This window comes from Marmota flaviventris, chromosome 11 (assembly GCF_047511675.1).
Source record: "Marmota flaviventris isolate mMarFla1 chromosome 11, mMarFla1.hap1, whole genome shotgun sequence".
Lineage (NCBI taxonomy): Eukaryota > Metazoa > Chordata > Mammalia > Rodentia > Sciuridae > Marmota > Marmota flaviventris.
In genome coordinates, this window is record NC_092508.1 from 94,295,421 (window position 1) to 94,313,952 (window position 18,532).

Sequence of the window (18,532 nt, forward strand, 5' to 3'; positions counted from 1 at the left end):
AATTACTTTTAACATTCTATTTAATAAGACTCACATTTAAATGTGTAAGAAATCAAATAGTGTCAAAGACTCAACTTTGGAAGAAACATGATTTTTCAAAAAAAAATTTTTTTTTAAATTAAAGTCACACAACAATTTGTCACACTGAGTTCCAAGGTGTCCTTTTTATTGCTGATAAAAGAACCAGAGTTTCAGTTTAAACAATTAGAAATACTGAGACTTACAAAGTGCCAGGTGAGACATCCAAGTCTCTCTCTTCTTGGATTCAGATAGGCTCATCAGACAAATGTGTACAGCAGTTTCACCTGTGCACAGGGGACTCTGCATGCTATGACCAGTGGGTTTCTCATAATATATGTGCATTTTGCATTTTTCAAAGATCAAGAGGATTAGCCTCTAGAAAGTGTCAGTTTTACTGCCTTTTACCTGGGAGCAGGACTAGCACCTCTCCCAAAGGAGTGTTGTAGTAAATGGGTACAGCTGTTCCCAAACTGGGCAAAGTTTCCATCTATGGAAGTAAGGGATTGAAATGTCCTCCTTTACGTTCATGCTCACAATTCATGACTTCTGGGACCCCAGCTACTGGTTATGTCTCCTCTCCAGCTGAGCCCTCTCACAACTCCCAGTACACGAGAATGCAATAGAAAATCTCCATTTTTTAATGTGTGTTAGAGTCTTAATTTTGTTTTCCAGTGATAGAAGATTTGTCACTTTGGTCACCAATGTTTTACCCCAGGGATTGGCCACCCCTGCTGAAGTTAGGATTGCAAATACTGCTGGGGGTGGGGGTGGGGGTGAGCCCATATCTCCACCCCCTCCTAGCCAGGACTCATTGAGGGACAGTCCTTCAGACTCCTGGATGTCACAGCAGGCCCTCGCCTATTGGGCTTCAACAGCAGAGCTCAAAGATCTCATCATTGCTTCTCTTAGACAAGACAGAGGGAAGGAAATGCCTGTGTTTTCCATACTTACCTATTCTATGTTCTGAGTAAAGATACCTTCCAATGCAAAAACTGCTCAGACACAACTTCCTTGGAAATTGATCTTCAATGTATTAATGACAGGAGACCAGGCGTGTCAGTGGGAAAATGACCTGGAGGCACCACGTCAGGTAAAACAGTGTCATTTAGATCTTAGAGCCAAGATGAGGGTTTAAAATTCTCAGGATAAATTGCAATGCGTGCATGACAGTTTCTTCTCATTAAAGGAAGTGTGCACTTGAATCTCAAAATCTTTCTAGCTATGATAACATTAGTCAAAATATACAAGTAACAAACTGATTACATTTACTGTGCTAAATATTTTGTGTAGTTATGTATGATTGCACTACATTTTTATATGTATAATATGAAGTTCTGCTTATACTCTTTCAAACTCTAATACTTTTCTTTAAATATTCTAGGCTTCTCTTTATGATGGGTTTGGCATTACAGAGCATCCATTTGGGAAACAGTAAGATGCATTTTATTCATAGTCTCAGTTTTCATTTCATGAAATATGTTTCTCAATCCTTATCGGTCTAATATTTTTAATGTTTTTGAAAAGGTTATCAAAGAAGGAAACATAAAGGTGGCAGAGAAGAAGCAAAAAATTTTGCAGCCCCCAAATTCCAGCAGACAACCCTCAACTGGACTCTGAGTACTTTCAGGGAGGTGAATGGGAGCGAAGAGGACTGGTGGCTGCGGGGTTCTCCCTATTCCAGAGCTTATGGAGAGCGTAAGTTTAGGCGTCCCCCACCCCGGAAACATTTTTCTCCAAAGTCGGTGGGCTCATATATAGGGTCTCGAAAAACAGAACAAAACAAACTAACAAAAATCCGTGGGATAAATTGGGGATAAAAATAAGAAACCCCAGAGAGAACATCTCGGCATGTTCAAGTTATGAATCACTGCAAAGCAAAAATATATTTCCTAGTGAGAAATTTCCTCCTTTAAAAGTTTGACTATTTCATTGGCAAAACGTTGCATTTGATCTCCAATGGTTATTTTCCACAGGTCTAGAGAACTGTGACTTAAATGTGTTTAAGACAAACGTTCCAAACCAAGATAATAGCGGACCTGGTTTGGCTTATCGCACACTCTGGGGCTCCAGTCTCCGCGTCCCCAGGGGGCCTCTCTGGGTTTGGCGTCACCACACCCGTGGGTGGTCCTGCTTGGGAGGCCTGTCTTCTTCAATCCCTGTCGAGTAAAGCCACTGACTTTAACATGTGAAAAGAGAGAGAAAAATCCAATTTGCTGTGTGTCACCGGACTCTGCTGACCTCCTGCACCCCGGGTAGTTTGTTTTTAATCCCTAAATTAACAAGCAGGGTTTGCCCAAGCAAACACCCTTAGCGGAAAGCTTTATTGCCTCCACGGGGCGGTCACGAGTTCGGCCAACTCTCCCCGGGACCAGGAGGAGCGCCTGCACTGTGCGCTGGGATTAAACTTGAGCGACACCCACTCACCCACCCTCCCCGCCTCCACAGGTGCGTCCCTGCGACAGCGCTGCTGCTGGAACGGCGGCACCTGTGTACTGGGCAGCTTCTGCGTGTGCCCAGCCCACTTCACAGGCCGCTACTGCGAGCACGACCAGAGGCGCAGGTGGGCGCTGGGGACCGGGGGGCGAGACCCAAGGAAGGGGCAGGAGGGGGCGCTGCGGGCAGGGTGCGTGGACCTAGGCACTGATGCCTGGTGTCCGCCTCCTCAGCGATTGCGGCGCCCTGGTGCATGGAGCCTGGACCTTCAGTGGTTGCCGCCTGTGCAGGTGCGTCTTTGGGGCCCTACATTGTCTTCCCCGCCAGACGTTCGGCCGCTGTGGTAAGAGGACCCGAGACTTCTGCTCTTGACACACTTGTGCGTTTGCGCCTTTTTTGTGGTTCATCCTGAGTACGGACTCAAACAACAGCTTCCTGTGCCAAGCGACCCAGAAATAAGAAACTAAATTCATTCCTGAAGAAAACCACACTCATTGTAACTTACCCAGTGAATTATTATTATTATTATTATTATTATTATTATTATTATTATTATTATTATTATTATTATTATTTACTAATTTTGTTTAAGGTTTCTCATGTCCGGATTGCTGGGTTTAACATGTGCGTTCTTTACTGTGCGCGCAGCTTCCAGCGATGACAAGCTGGTAAGCAGTGTTGAACCTGGGAGTCAGGGTAGCTGAATAAATCTCTGAAAATGTCCCTACACTGGCCAATACCATCTCTTCCCGCCAGAGGGCACTGGAACCAGAAGGGATCAGGCCTCGGTTCTGGAGGCTTGGGCAGTCGCACCCTTTCTCTTGTCAGGCTGCAAAAGCTAATTGAGGTGGCACCACGTTTCAATCCAATAGCCCGGGCCCTGTCTCTTTTCAATACTGCTTTTCAACAGGTGCTAACTGGGATGAGCAGTGGTAAGCACAGTCAGTGAAGACACCGCCCTTCAACCCAAGTCATGGGCCTCTGTTTGTGTCATCCTCGGTAGTTTGTGCAGTGTGTCCAGAGGGGAGACTAAGGCCAAAGCCTCTTTCCTGCCCTTCCCTCCACCTCAGTCAACTACTGGGCTCTTCCAGCAGTGGAGCGACACAGTTAATATTTGCACTGCCCCTCAATTCCACTTCTCTCCCCCTCAAACAAGACAGCCAGGACAACCAGGAGGGAAAGCCCTTCATCCCCATTTACTGTCTTCTCCTCATTCTGACCTTGGTGGGTCCTTAATGGAGAAGCACACTCAGTGAATGCTCAATTTCTAACCCACCTTCTCACGCCTCTTTTCTTCTGAGTGGGACCAGGAGTCAAGGGAGTCTAGGCACAGCTCTCATTCCCTCCTGGCCCATCACTCACTCCCTTCTCCTCAGCTAGTTTTGCACCTGCAAGTGGAGAGGAAATTCTAGCACCTTATTCATCTCTCCCTCCCTTTCATGCAAGCTACATTTCCCCAAAGTCCTCTCTCTCCTATGGTCTGTCCCATTTGCTGGGGCCATGCCTTTGATTCACCAACTGCTCCTACTATGATCAGAGAGTGAAGGACATAGATTTTAGGGACAGGCATCAGAATTACACAGAGTCCCTCACAGATGAAGTCAGATTCCACCTGCAAGCGCTTCCTCAGCAGGAATTTGAGGAAGGTCATAGCTGGAGTCAGGCTTCTATGCAAGGCCATCAGGTCAGGAACTGGGTTCCAGTATTATCTTAATCACTATTTTATATCATTCAAAGCATCTAGGGCTGAGACTGCTGTCTTTCTGCGAAGAATAGTCACAACAGTTTCTGAAAATGTGACTTCTGTTCATCAAAACTGGATAAAATAGTACGGTGCAGTCTCATTTCAGAGCAGTTTGTCAGGTGCAGAAAAAAGGGTAACACCATTATGCTGGTTGACCTATTCTGCTCTAGGCGAGTTAAAATGGTGATGATGACGACTGCTAATAGTGATCAAATGGCAGGATGTAACTGATAATGATGGTGATAACTGCATTTGTTAGCTCTTTATGTTTCAGGCACTTTATACCTATTATCTCATCTAATTCTCATAACAGCCTATGAAGTATATTTTATACCTTTTTATATTTGAGGAGACTGAGGCTTAGAGAGAAGTTAACTCCCATAGGTAGCAAATAGGACCTGATTCTTAACCACTGTGCCATTCATGTAAGACTAATTCTCAATATGAAAAGAATGAAGATTTTTTTAAATATATTTTTTAGTTGTTGATGGACCTTTATTTTATTTATTTATATGCAGTGCTGAGAATTGAACCCAGTGCTTTACACGTGCTAGGCAAGTGCTCTACCACTGAGTTACAACCCCAGGCCAGAATGGAGATATTTTTGATAGTGTTGCTTAGCATATTGAAAATGTGGCTATGGTCTAAATCCTTTAATAGCTTTTTATGATGTTTTCAAGAGTATATGGGAGATAGATAGAAGAAAAACTGTATTCACAATATCATTTTAATAGTAGGGAAAGACATCTATGCATGGGAGGGATTGAAAATAGATAATATGACGTAAAATTATGCTACTCCACCCACTCAGAAATTTTCAGGCTGAGGGTCTCCAGGGGTCACTCTGACTGATGTTCGAGAATAAAAGGAGTCTTTGCTTAGACCTTAAACCAGCTCAAGCTCATCTCAATTAGACCAACAGGATGGCTACCTATGAAGCAGAGAACCAAGAAATTGTCATTAGCATCAAGAACTAATTGAAAGGCTGGTGGTGTAACTCAATGGTAGAGCACTTGTCTGGCACGCAGGGGAGACATGGTATGATCTCTAGCAGTGCAAAAACAAGGAAAAAAAATCCAAATACTCTAGGGATGATGGTGGAGCTCAAGACCCTAGGTTCAATCCCCAATGCTAAAATAGATTTTTTTAGTATTAATTTAAAATTTGGTACCTATGTAATGGCCCAGTGAAGTAGCAAACTCAAGAGATAGACAGGTAACACAAATGTGAGGTGGGGCCAAGTCAAGCTACTCAATTTTATTTTATATTTACTTATTGTAAACTCAATTGTTTTTGAGAGAGAGAGAGAGAGAGAGAGAGAATTTTTTAATATTTATTTTTCAGTTTTCGGTGGACACAACATCTTTATTTTATGTGGTGCTGAGGATCGAACCCAGCGCCCCGCGCATGCCAGGCGAGCGCGTTACCGCTTGAGCCACATCCCCAACCCCTGTAAACTCAATTTTTTTTAAAAAAAATGCATTTCTGGCAAAAAAATTAATAATAATAATCAACAAACAAATTAGCAAAAATTAGCCAGACTTAGCCTTTCGGATTCCGTAAGGATGGCCTTAAAGGTCCTAGAACCCAGTCAACTCTGAGCCTTTGTCCTACCTTCCTAGGATATTATCTGTGACTGGTGTCATTTCTGTGGGCAAGCTTTCCTGGGTTTGAGGGCAGGCGAGGAAGCCTTCTGGCTCCCAGGGGATTCTAGGGTAGCTACAAATTGAAGAATTTAAAAAATGCTGGGTTTGGCCCTCATATTGAGAGGTGATATTATCCTCATTCATTGTGGTCTTCAAAAACTTCATTAGTAAAAAATAATTTGAGTATACTCCCCATTCAGCAGTGAAGACACTGTTACCATGCTGAGCCCACACAAACTTGATTTCATTTATATCTTCCTTTTCACATATGCACAAGACTCATAATGACAAAGATCTCTGCTATGTCTAAAGTCTAGGAAGTACCTTCTCTATTTTTATTTTCTTGTACTGGGGATTAAACCCACTACCACTCTACCACTTAGCTACATCCCCAGTCATTTTTATTTTTTTTATTTTGAGACAGGGTCTCACTAAATTGCTGAGACTGACCTTGAACTTGTGGTCCTCCTGCTTCAGCCTCCTGAGTTCCTGAGATTACAGGTGTGCACCACCATACCCAGCTGAGAAGGACCTTTCAATAAGTATATAATAATACTCCCAGTTCACAGTAATAAACCATCCATTGGTAGAAGAGTTTCCTTTTGGTGTGACATAAAATGATGGAGAATAGCAAAATCATTGATTTTATCAGTTTTAGTAAGCACCATAAATATTATTAAATTATATTTTTAATTTTTTCCATAAATCTAGAATTGGAAATTCTAATATTTTTCTTTATAAACTCATGAGTGACCTCAGGCCCTCTGGGGAGCACATTCCATGGTGTTCACATCTCCAATCTGGGGACCCCTAACTGAGCAGCTATCTTAGTCTAACCCTCTTTACAGATTCACAAAGCTGACTAAAGTCACAGCCAAGGGGGCCTGAATTCTCCTGTTAGGGAAGCCTGCTCTCTTCTCCCAAGGGGAGGTCATCATGGACCTAATACTGACTCCTTTCTCATCAGAAGAGTTTCTGATCAGGTGTAAGGACCTGTCAACATCAGTCTCACCTGGACCCAGCTGGTAGGCTCCCTGTTTGGGGAATCTGGCACTCTCATCCACGGTGGGGTGATACAGGGAGGTAGCACTCAGTCCTGGAGTGGGCCTGACCTTGGTCCCTGGAGCTAGACTCTGGGCAGATCACACTGTGGCCCACTTTCGCACAGGTCTGGGGAGCCCCTGCTGCCACTGCTTGTCCAATCACTGGTTCACTATTTGTGCCTGTCTGGGGCAAGCCACGCTGGCATGTGCTAAGTAGCCCGGCCAGACACCCACCCCCAGTCTTGATGTGAGAATGATGTGATGGAATTGGTAACTTGCCTGTGGGGTTGGCAGGTTCATATGGTCATCACCACTGAGGATTTTAACCAAGATTCCTGCCCAGCCCCACCACCTCAGAAATTCCCATTCAGCTGCCCAGGGCTGGGGTCCCAGGCTCAGAGAACCAGAAAGGGGACTCCTAGGGTACAGATGAGTGAGGACTATTGTGGAGGGGGGCTGCAGAAGGAGGTGCTCAGGTATGCTCCTGTGTCCTGGTGGTGAAGGGGGTGTTGATGAACAGGCAACAGGTGAACCTAATGATCATGATCAATGATTTTTCAACCCACTGTTATTTTATGTTATACTCAAAAGGAAACTCTGATACTGATGGATGATTTACTATGACCTTGTATATACATTTATCTGTGGGAAGCCACTCCTGAGCTATTTAGCGTCTTCACTCAGCCTTGAGCCAAGGAGATTTTGGTCTTGCATTGCATGCTATTTTGTGGTCCCTCCCACTTAAGGGATACACAATACACGTGACTTCAGTCTTCATTAGGCTAGGAAGACAGATCTCCTAGCTCCAGAGTTGGGCGTGACCCACTGGGAACTGGACAGCCCACCTCCTACCTTAATTGACTAAGAACATCTGTGCAAAAGCTTTAAAGTTCCCCCATATAAATAAAACAAATTCAGGCTCTCACTTTCTCTTTCCAGCATGGAAGCTCCACCCTTAAAGTCGAAGAGCTGTCCTGCCCCCACTCTTTAAATCTATTTTCTGTGGCCTGTGATTTTTTTGCCATATTTCTCAGCCAGTCCACTCCACGAAGGGGAACCCACTTTCTGTCACCTGTGTGGGCCATGGGCAAGATTTATTAAAAGGTCCAGAGATTTTCATCATGTCTGTGAGTCTTGTTCATGTCTGGAAGGGAAGATGTAAATAAAATCAAATTTGGGGCTGGGGATGTGGCTCAAGGGGTAGCATGCTCGCCTAGCATGCATGAGGCACTGGGTTCAAATATCAGCACCACATAAAAATAAAATAAAGATATGTGTCCACGGGCTAGGGATGTGGCTCAAGCGGTAGCACGCTCGCCTGGCATGCGTGCGGCCCGGGTTCGATCCTCAGCACCACATACAAACAAAGATGTTGGGTCTACCGAAAACTAATAAATAAATATTAAAAAAATTCGCTCTCTCTCTCTCTTAAAAAAAAAGATATGTGTCCACCTAAAACTAAAAAAATAAATATTAAAAAAATAATAATAATAATAAAATAAAGTTTGTGCACACTCAACTGTGCTTCCACCACTAAATGGGGAATATGCTCAAGTTGTTGTTGTTTAATTTATTTATTCTAATTTGTTATATATGACAGCAGAATACATTTCAATTCATAGTATACATATAGAGCACAATTTTTCATGTCTCTGGTTGTATGTTTGTTCTTTGACCAACAAAGTGAGAGATTAAAAAAAGTTAAAAAATTTTGTAGCCACCTTGGATGTCTTAATGTGAGGGATGTACCCAGCATTCCTGAAATGTTCCAATGAATGATCGTGACTTTAGGAATTGCTGCATCCTCCTATTTAATAAACTCTGTTCCTACTTACAAGCAATATTGTTAGAACTAATCTGGGGAAAACTTGGACTATCTTTGCAGCAGATGGTTTGAAGGCTGTTTTATTTTGTTGCATTGTTTTAAGTCTGTTCTACTGGTCCCAATTGTTAAATGGCACACTTCCCCTAGCTGAGTTCTGGCAGGGCTGCCCCTGAACACTGTGCTCCAGTGAGATCTCCTCTCAAGGAGGCATTGAACACAGATTCCGCACACCCCCCCATCCACCTCCCAAACTGCCAGCCCTGAAGCAGGGCCCAAGAGTCAGATTCTGGTGAGGAGGGCAAGGCAGAAGAGTGCCTTTAGAAGAACAGGTACAAGCATTTCTATTTCATTCCTTTAAACCAGGTGTATAACAGTGTATTCTCCCTGTTCTTTTTCAGATTTGAAAGACTTTCTCCCCTCACATGCCAATGGGCCAAGCTCATATAGTTTACTGAGTTTTCTCCTCCTGCTGTCCTGTGCCCTCCTGCAGTGCCTTGTCTGTGAAGGAGACTCTAAGTGAACAGAAGCTCCCTCTTGGGACTTGGAAGACTAAACCTTGATTATGGTACAAGAGCCACTGTGTTCCCAGTAGGAAAGCCAGGACTTGGGCATCCTCTTTAATTTTCTCTTGTAAATAATAGAATTGCTTACTCTTCTACAAAGTGAACCATTAGGTGAATATTTGTACTATGTAATAAATATGAAAGAGCCTTTCTTGCTTCCTGAGCCTTATTTTAAGTTCTGCATTGAGTTCATGCATGAATATTACAGTGTGGGCTTGTTGAACCCAAAATTCCTCTCTAATAGTTTCAGAGTGTACATGAAGAGGCCCGACAGACTTTAAAGACAATGCCACTCTCTGAGAAGCCCTCATTCCCAGTGTCTTACCAATACCACATCTCATCCATTTGTTCACTGTCAGTCCAATGTGTGTGTGTGTGTGTGTGTGTGTGTGTGTGTGTGTGTTCCTGTGCTGTGGATTTGACTAAGAGCAACTGCCTAAAAATGTTCCCTGAATAGAGAAAGTCAGGGGAGAGGGAGCAATTGCAGGAGCAGACAGCCTGGCACCCATGGCTCCTTTTCTGCAGCTATAATTAGCACCTTCCTGGGATGATCACAACATCCCCATAAAGGGAAGAATCTTCAGTAGCTGCAGACCCAGTAAGGCTAGGAAGGGGACCAATTTGGTTTGAAGAGGCCCAACAAGGGTCTCCTGGCAGCACCATGTAGGAAACAGATGCTAAACTGTATAAATAACTTTGGAAACACAAAAAGAGGGATAAAGTGCTGTCTTCTAGCAAGTCATAAGGTATCTGAGAATCTCTTGTCTTCTACTCTGGCTTCCCACTGATTGGTCAACTGCCCTATTTGGACAGAGACCACAGCTGGAAATCAGGAGAGTGAGAACAAGTAGATATTCCAAGTTATTCACAGAAAAGAAGCTGGGCATGTTAGTGCACACCTGTAATTCAACTACTCAGGAGACTGAGGTAGAAGGATGACAAATTTGAGGACTGTCTGGGAAATTTAGCAAGAACAATTTGAAAATAAAATATGAAAGGGGCTAGGGATATACCTCAGTGGTTGAGCTTTTGCCTAGCATGCATAAGGCCCAGCCCATTAAAAACAAAAATAAAAACAAAACAAAACAAAACTCAGAAAGCCCCTGGAATAGGTAATACAGCCTGATTGATGAATTAACTGATCAAAAGACTGCTATTTTATAAACCTTATGAACTTCATTTAGAATATGTATTCTAAGTGCTTGCTTAGTCCTGGTTCCATCTCCAGCACCACACATACACACACACACACACCAAAAAAAAAAAAAAAAAAATTCTAAGCTGAATTGAAAGGAAAAGTCAAGACAAGAAGGTGCTGTTATACAGAATGTCCCTGTTGAGCATGTGCCTCAAGTAGAAGAAACTTCCACCAAGTTGTTCAGCTTCTTAAATCCACTTTAGCTCAGAAGCCTATGAATTATAGTATTTAAAAATTTTATATTGTAAATAAATTTATTGGCATTTTTGACCTTTTCAACTATTGGCTATGAAAAAAATGAACTGAATGTAATGTTCACATAAGTGTCAAAGTAAAACAATGTAGAATTTAAAAACCAAAACAAAACAAAAACAAAAAAAATGTAAAATTTAATAGAAGGTTGCCTTAGAGTTCCTTGATTCATGAGAAAAATAATTATTCAAGTTATGAGACATAAATATTTCTAGGCAGTAATCATTTCTTATCCCAAAGTTGTCTTCAAATTTTTTGAAGTACTTTCTAGGCAGTACCTTCTATTGGAGTTTAGTAAGTATAGGAATAAACAAGTGAAAAACTTTGCACATTTATCCTAAAAACTCTATGAGCCGGGCAAGGTGGCGCATAACTGTAATCCCAGAGGCTAGAGAGGCTGAGATGGGGGGATTGCAAGTTCAAAGCCAGCTTCAGCAATGGCGAGGTGCTTAGCAACTCAGTGAGACCCTGTCTCTAAATAAAATTCAAAATAGGGCTGGGCATGTGACTCAGTGATTGAGTGCCACTAAATTCAATTGAAAAAAAAAAAAAAGAAACTCAATGAATATGTTTATGTCATGTATAAAATTGGTGTTAACAAATGCCACCCCCCCCCCACCCCGCTTTTTTGACACTAGTTCCAAGTGTGCTGAAAAACCATTGCCAGAGGAAAAAGAAACGCATCTTATTTTTAATAGCTGCACTTAGGAAACTGAACTAAGAAAACTGCTCCACATTTGAGAGGCTGCAATTGTGGTAAAAAGAAAACCAAGACTTAATCATGATAAGGATGAATACATAGGGTATAAGCACTTATTTGCTTTAAATAGAAATTAGGAACTGAATTATAAATCCTTGTAATATAATCTTTTTTTTTTTTTTTTTTTTAGATCAAACCCAGGGCCTTGCTCTTCCTAAGCAAGCCTTCTACCATTGAGGCACACCCCAGCCCATAATTATTGACTATATGCAATAAAATAGAAGTCTATCTATCATCTATCTATTTATATCTACTCATCCACCCATTTTTCTAATCAAATAACATCCACTTAGGAAGCTGTTACTCAGCTCGGAAAAGTTCATAAAATCTCATCCAGGAGTTTTTTTCTGTAATGCTTGAAGAATTTGAAAATAAGATTCAGTTTTTCTGTCAATGGCACCTCAGGTGTTCAGGGAGACTATTAAAAAGGAGCAACTTTCCTGAGACAAAAGAGCAACCCAGGGCCTTGGGTTGAAATGTTCACATGGAATTGTCCTAGATCTTATCTGCCTGTCTCCTGCTGTTGACAGCAGACAGCCCTCCTGGCCTAGTGCTTCTGAGCCTCTGTGCCTGTGATATGCCTTTTCACACCTCCTGGGTCTGATCGTCCTTACAGAGAGTGACAGGCCTCCCTTCCCTTCCCGGATTATTGTCTCCCTGCTTTTCCCCTGGAAACCACAATGCGGTCTCTTGTTGGGGGTTGGAGATGTAGCCAAGTGGTGATTGTGCATAGAAGCCACTCCTTCCTTGCCTGTTCAGTTTGCTCAGTTTACCCTGGAATTTCCTAGAAAACCAGGATCTGTCACTTCATGCCCACATGTACTCTCTTTGAGGGAGCCACTCAGGGACACTAAGAGAAGAAGTAGAGTTTATATCAGTCACACTGGGCAGCCTGCTCCTGCAATGGAGTTTACCTTAAAAGCACAGCAAAGGACTATCAGCTGAGGGGTCCCCTGTTCCTTTTGGCCACCTTATGATTTTCCCGCTAGTGTGGATGCAAACTGACTCTTTTTGGCTTGGGACATTCAAAACCAGCTTCTGGTTATATTTGCGGGGTTTGTTATTGTTGTTGTTATTGTTTGCTTGCTTTTGTTGTTGTTTTGTTTTTAAAAATTTTTTTAGATGTTAATGAACCTTTATTTTATTCATTTATTTATATGTGATGCTGAGAATCGAACCCAGTGCCTCATACATGCTAGCCAAATGTTCTGCCACTGAGCCACAACCCCAGCCCTGTATTTGCAGTTTTTGTTGTCTGCAAAAGCTACTCTGGTACACACAGCTTTATATAACACAGGCAGAAAGTTCTGGGATTGACCTTTCATGCAATTTGGGGGTTTTCTTCCTATTCTCCTTTCCTTTAATCCTTTTGCAAAGCTGGGACCAAACCAAGGGCATCTGAGAGGCTGAGGCAGGAGCATAGCAAGTTCAAGTCAAGCCAGGGCAACTTGGCAGGACCCTGTCTCAAAATAGAAAAGAACTTAATAAAGGGCAGGGGATGTAGCTCAGAGGTAGAGCACCCCTGAGTTCAATCCCTAGTTCAATCCCAACATATTTGCAGTATATTGGTAAATAAGTAACCCCCAAAACAAACAAACAACACCCCCCTCAACCTCAAAACACAAAATACCCAAGGCCTCATGGAAGTTAGGCAAGCACCCTACCACTCAGTCTCCCAAGGCCTGGAAGAATTATTTATTTATTTATTTGCAGTACTGGGAATTAAACTTAGGAGTGCTCTACCCTCAGCCCTTTTTATTCTTTTATTTTGATACAAATTCTCTCTAAGTTGCAGAGGCTGGTCTCAAACTCTCTATCCTCCTGCCTCAGCCTCCCGCATCACATGTATTATTGTTGTAGGGACAGAGGAGGCAAGGCACCAAAGGTAGTATGAAACAGTTTTATTTAGCTACAGCCAGGTTTAGAGGGCACAGCTTTTGCTGTAATCAATCAATCCATTGAGCCCTGAGTTCAGGTAGTTTCAGAGTTTTATACCCAGCATGTAAGGGGAGGGCCTCAGAAGTTCACAGTCTATAGAAGTTCACATAAAAGCAGCTTTTCTCTCACTGTTTTGGGCAAGTTAACCCTTCAAGGGCTGGGGATGTGGCTCAAGCGGTAGCGCGCTCCCCTGGCATGCGTGCGGCCCGGGTTCCATCCTCAGCACCACATACAAACAAAGATGTTGTGTTTGCCGAAAACTAAAAAATAAATATTAAAAAAAAATTCTCTCTCTCTCTCTCTCTCTCTCTCTCCCTCCCTCCTCTCTCTCTAAAAAAAACAAAAACAAAAAAGTCAACCCTTTAAGGACTACACCTGTGAAGGGGAGAACTTCTTTTCTCCTTTCTTTCCTCCCCCTGCCAGCTGTTACCATGGAGCCCAATTGTAACTTATCTTAAAAATGTAGACATCTCTGTGAAGCCCAGCTCAAGGCCAGAGGCCTTGTTTGCACATTTCTACAAACTACTATACTGGGTACATGTTTGTGAAAAACTAGTAAGGGGGTGTCCAGCACCTGGAGTGCTGGTATCTTTTCGGCCAGTGGCCAAGTAAATAAGGTGACTGCGAAAATAGGAAGTTTATCTACGTTGAACTCTTTTGCATAGACTCTTTTGCTGACAGTCCTAAAATCAGCCATGATGAAGATTTCTGGAGAAGCCCAGTTAAGACTTTTCTGTGGAGAAAGGGGGTGCCACTTCATTATAAGTGTGCACACTAGGTCCTAGAAAAATTTTTTTCTTTTCTTTTTTTTTGTACCAGGGATTGAACCCAGAGATACTTAATCACTGAGCAACATCCCCAGACCTTTATTAATTTTAAAATTTTGAGGCAAGTTCTTGCTACCTTGCTGAGGCTTGCTTTGAACAAGTGATCCTCCTGCCTCTGCTTCCTGAGCTGCTGGGATTATAGGTATGTGCCACTGTGCTCAGCGCTGGAAGAAGTTTTAATACTCATGGATCCTTGGTAATAAGAGGCACAGCATTCCATGCAGTGCCACCAGGGTCATCATTAGGAGTGAGAGGAAAACATACATAAGAGCTATTTTTTGGTGCTGAGGATGGAACCCAGGCTATGTACACACTCTATCACTGAACTACATCCCCAGTTCCTGACAAGAGACTCAATGAGGTTTCTGTGAGAAAAATAGGGAGAGGCAGGGTACGCAGGTTTAGGATGGGACAAATTATAGTTTGAGCTTCTTTTCAGGGTCACATGCATCAATGTGAAAGCATCGTGTTTGAGTAGAATGTCTGTCATGTAGGACAACTCAGAGATGGCCCTGGTAGGCTCCATGAGAGAGACCAGCATCTGTCTTTGGACACAATCCTAAGAGGAAAAAGATTTAGAAGGTCAGAGGAAGACACTAGGCACCCAGGCCATGGAGCTGGAGGACTTCCTCCATCAGGAGAATCAGGGTAGCATTATCTTCTGGGCCCTGCTTTGCCTGTGAGTATGATGTTTGTGTTTCCTCTGAGTGAGCATGATGTGGCCAGGGGCTCTACAAGTCTGGAGAGAAGAGCTTCCTTCCTGGTTTGCTGTCTTCTCTGTTCACTTGAATCACACTCCAGACATGCCCCTGTAACTCTGCCAATCTCCTTGACAGAAGTTGGTGAGAGGTGGAAAGGGCAGGTCTCTGTTTCTCTAGAAACTGACCAGGAGATGGGTGGGTGGGGACAGGCTGCAGGGTTGGGATGGGACTGTCGGGTTCTGAGCCTGGTTCTCTCCTAGGCTGGGACAGAAACCACTTTTACTCTTTACCTGCTTCCGTACATTGCCTGATAACCAGTCCTCCTGTGGACATAATTGGAGGAGAATTGTCTGGCTCACAAATACTGGTGTCCTCCTGCAACCAGGGTAGCTTTGGCTAGGACATCCCAGTTTGTGATGGAAGGAAAGGGTGAGGGACTCTGAGGTCAGGATAAGCATGGCAGTGGGAGGTAGGGGTCAGAGGATGTTGCTGCTTCCTTTGGAGTTCAGAATGCATCAGCTTGAGAGTTTCTCTGAAATGGTCTTGGGATTCCCAGATGCAGATTTTCTGTCGGTATCATCATAGGTGCAGGAATCCTATCCCAGGATAAGCCTTGCAAGGGCTGATGTCTTTCTTCCTCATTGCTCATCCCAATATACTCAGCTCTTGCATACATCTGCTGAACCCACCCCTGAAATAGGGCATAGCTCAGTTGTGAGATGGACCCCCCCCCTCCAATTACATGTCCAGACTATGGGACCCACTTTAAGCTAGGTGGCTTTTGAGACTCTCATCCACAGTTATTGATGACAGAGAAGGTCCCCTCCACTCTGCTCTGGCTGTGTCCAACATAGGGCTTACCCAGCCTGCACTGTATCTCTGCTTAGTGGCCCCTGAGATTTCCTATAGTGGAAATCCCTGTAGGAGCTAGAAATTGACCTTACTATTCAAATGTCTTCAGGACTTCACAATGCCTGGCCCTGGTATCTGTGCTGCTGCAAGGTCAGGAAAGGAGATGCCCTCCTTGTCTCCTCCCAGAGGGCACATGAGGTATTTGTTTCAATGAATCAAAATGAAATAAAACATGTAGTCACTCAGCCCCCATTAGCATGCTCAACAGCCCTCAGTGCCAGTGGCTGCTGTGCTGGCAAAGTGAGAACATGTCCACCCTCACAGATGTTCCCCTGGGGGGGGCTGCTAGGTACCTAATAAGGGACTGTTGTCCCTAAACAACTTCATGTCATCCTCAGGAGCAGACACAGAGAGATGGGTTGGGGGTCAGAAGATCCAGGCCCCACTCTGCTGGAGAAGTCCCATGAAGCCTGGCTCTGACTTGAGCACCCCCTTGCTTAGTGGTTTCCTGCATGGAGTGAGCCTGGACGTGCAGAGTGGATCATCTGCTCTGGCTCCAGAAATTCTCCATCATAAACTTAAGAGAACATGTAAATCAATGGATGTGTAACTGATGTGATTCTGCAATCTGTATACGGGGTAAAAATGGGAGTTCATAACCCACTTGAATCAAAGTGTGAAATATGATATATCAAGAACTATGTAATGTTTTGAACAACCAACAATAAAAAATTTAAAAAAAATAAAATACTCTAAAAAAAATAATAAAATAAACTTAAGAGAAGGGATCCAGTAAGTAAAAGCTGATGAGGAAGAAAAACAGAGAGACATGGGTGTGGAGTCGATGGGAGGGGAATGAGAAAGCCGATACCTTCTGTGTCCCCATTGCTGCTCCAGTGTTGTTTCAGTCAGCTTTTTTTTTTTTTTTTTGCTGCTGTGACTCAAAGGCCTCACAAGAACAATATCAGAGGAGGAAAAGTTTATGTGGTGACTCAGGGTGGAAGAGGGCTCAGTCCATAGACAACCAGCTTCATTCCTTGGGGCTCAAGATGAGGCAGAACATCAGGGTGGAAGAGTGTGGTAGAGGGAAGAGGCTCACATGATGATTGGGCAGGAGAGAGAGAGAGAGAGAGAGAGAGAGAGAGAGAGAGAGAGAGAGAGAGAGAGAGAGAGAGAGGAGAGAGAGAGACTCCACTTGCCAGATGCAAAACATATCCCTCCAAGGCAGGCCCCCAATGACCCACCTCCTCCAGCCACACCCTCCCCACCTTCAGTCACCACTCAGTTAATCCCATCAGGGATTAAGTCACTGATTGGGTCAAGGCTCTCATAAACCCAATCATTTCACCTCTAAGCCTTCTTGCATTCTCTCACGCTTGGGCTTTTGAGGGACATTCAAACTCTTTGTGTCTTTGCTTTGTTTTTGTCTTTCTCATCTGTGCTTATCTATAAGTTTTGACATTTCTTCTCAAAACTTTATAGCCTCTTGCTTAATTTTTTTAAAAACATATTTTCTTCTTTTCCACCTTCTGTTTCTCATAAAGCACCCCTTGTCCCTTAGTTTCCTTTAATATGCAATTCATTTATGGAGTAATTTTTCTTCATTTTCAATTCTTCCCCTCTCCTATACCATGCAAGGGAAGGAACCCGGAGCTTCCTCTATGCTAAGTTAGTATCCTAACATACCAGCTCTCTGAAGTAATCCTTCAAAGGTTTCTTATTCATGACTCGGTTTTCACTTTTTCCCTAAGTTTTTCTAATTGGTCGATGATGTCAGTTAATATCTTACACATTCTTTTCTTCTTTCTCTCAATATTTTTTTTTAAGGTAATAAGGGTTTAACCCAGCAGACTCTATCACTGAGCTACACTCCCAGTATTTTTATTTTTGTTTTGAGACAGGTTCTTGTTAAGTTGCTGAGGCTAGCCTTGAACCGGCAATCCTCCTGCCCCAGCCTCCCACGTCATTGGAATTAAAGCACCTGGTTTCTATCGTTTCTTAATGCCTTACACCTTGTTTTTGAAAGAAATACATTGTAGTACACAAAGTGTATTGAGAAGAAGTGCTTTCATTTTCTGCAATGGTGTTATTCTGCAGTTATTCCTCCCCTCCCCCCACCATTGTTCTGCATTAAATTTTTTCCTTTTTCACTCTTTGGGTAAATTTTACTTAATTAGTTGATGAATTTTTGCCTAGTAATTAAATTCATCTTTTAACTGGGATATAAAAACATAAAATTGTACACATAATGGGGTAAAATGATGTTTCAATGCATATATACACTGGATAATGTCACTTTTAAACCAGGAGAAGCATATTCATCTCCTAAAGCAATTATCATTTCATTATGGTAAAACCAATAATTTTGGTTATGGTAAAACCAATAATTTTTTTTCTCTTTTAGGTACTGGGGATTGACCCCAAGGACACTCCTGAGCTACAGTTACAGCCCTTTTTACTTTTTATTTTGTCACCCATGCTGGCCTCAAACTTGTAATCCTCCTGCTTCAGCCTCCTGAGTCTAGGATTACATGTGTGCCCCACTGTACTGGGCTAATTTTTTTTACATGATATTTGTTTTCTTGAACTCATAGAGAGAATATGATTTATGTAATTTTTCTAACTTTGCATGGACTGCCTTCTCTCCTGTGAAATGCTAAAACACACAATTGGTTTCTTTTCTGAAGATTTCCTGGCTCTATGTTTCTCCCTACTTTCTTAGGGTCTCT

The 18,532-nt window shown here is 42.9% G+C and overlaps 1 protein-coding gene across 1 annotated transcript; it reads left to right on the forward strand.

Moving 5' to 3' along the window:
• The first annotated feature begins 1,088 nt into the window (after nt 1-1,088).
• On the forward strand, nt 1,089-9,232 carry Cfc1 (cryptic, EGF-CFC family member 1). The gene is made up of 6 exons (XM_027936794.2): nt 1,089-1,111; nt 1,403-1,452; nt 1,546-1,716; nt 2,467-2,581; nt 2,688-2,797; nt 9,111-9,232. The coding sequence occupies exons 1-6, from the start codon at nt 1,089-1,091 to the stop codon at nt 9,230-9,232; spliced, it is 591 nt and encodes a 196-aa protein (XP_027792595.1).
• The last annotated feature ends 9,300 nt before the right edge of the window (nt 9,233-18,532 follow it).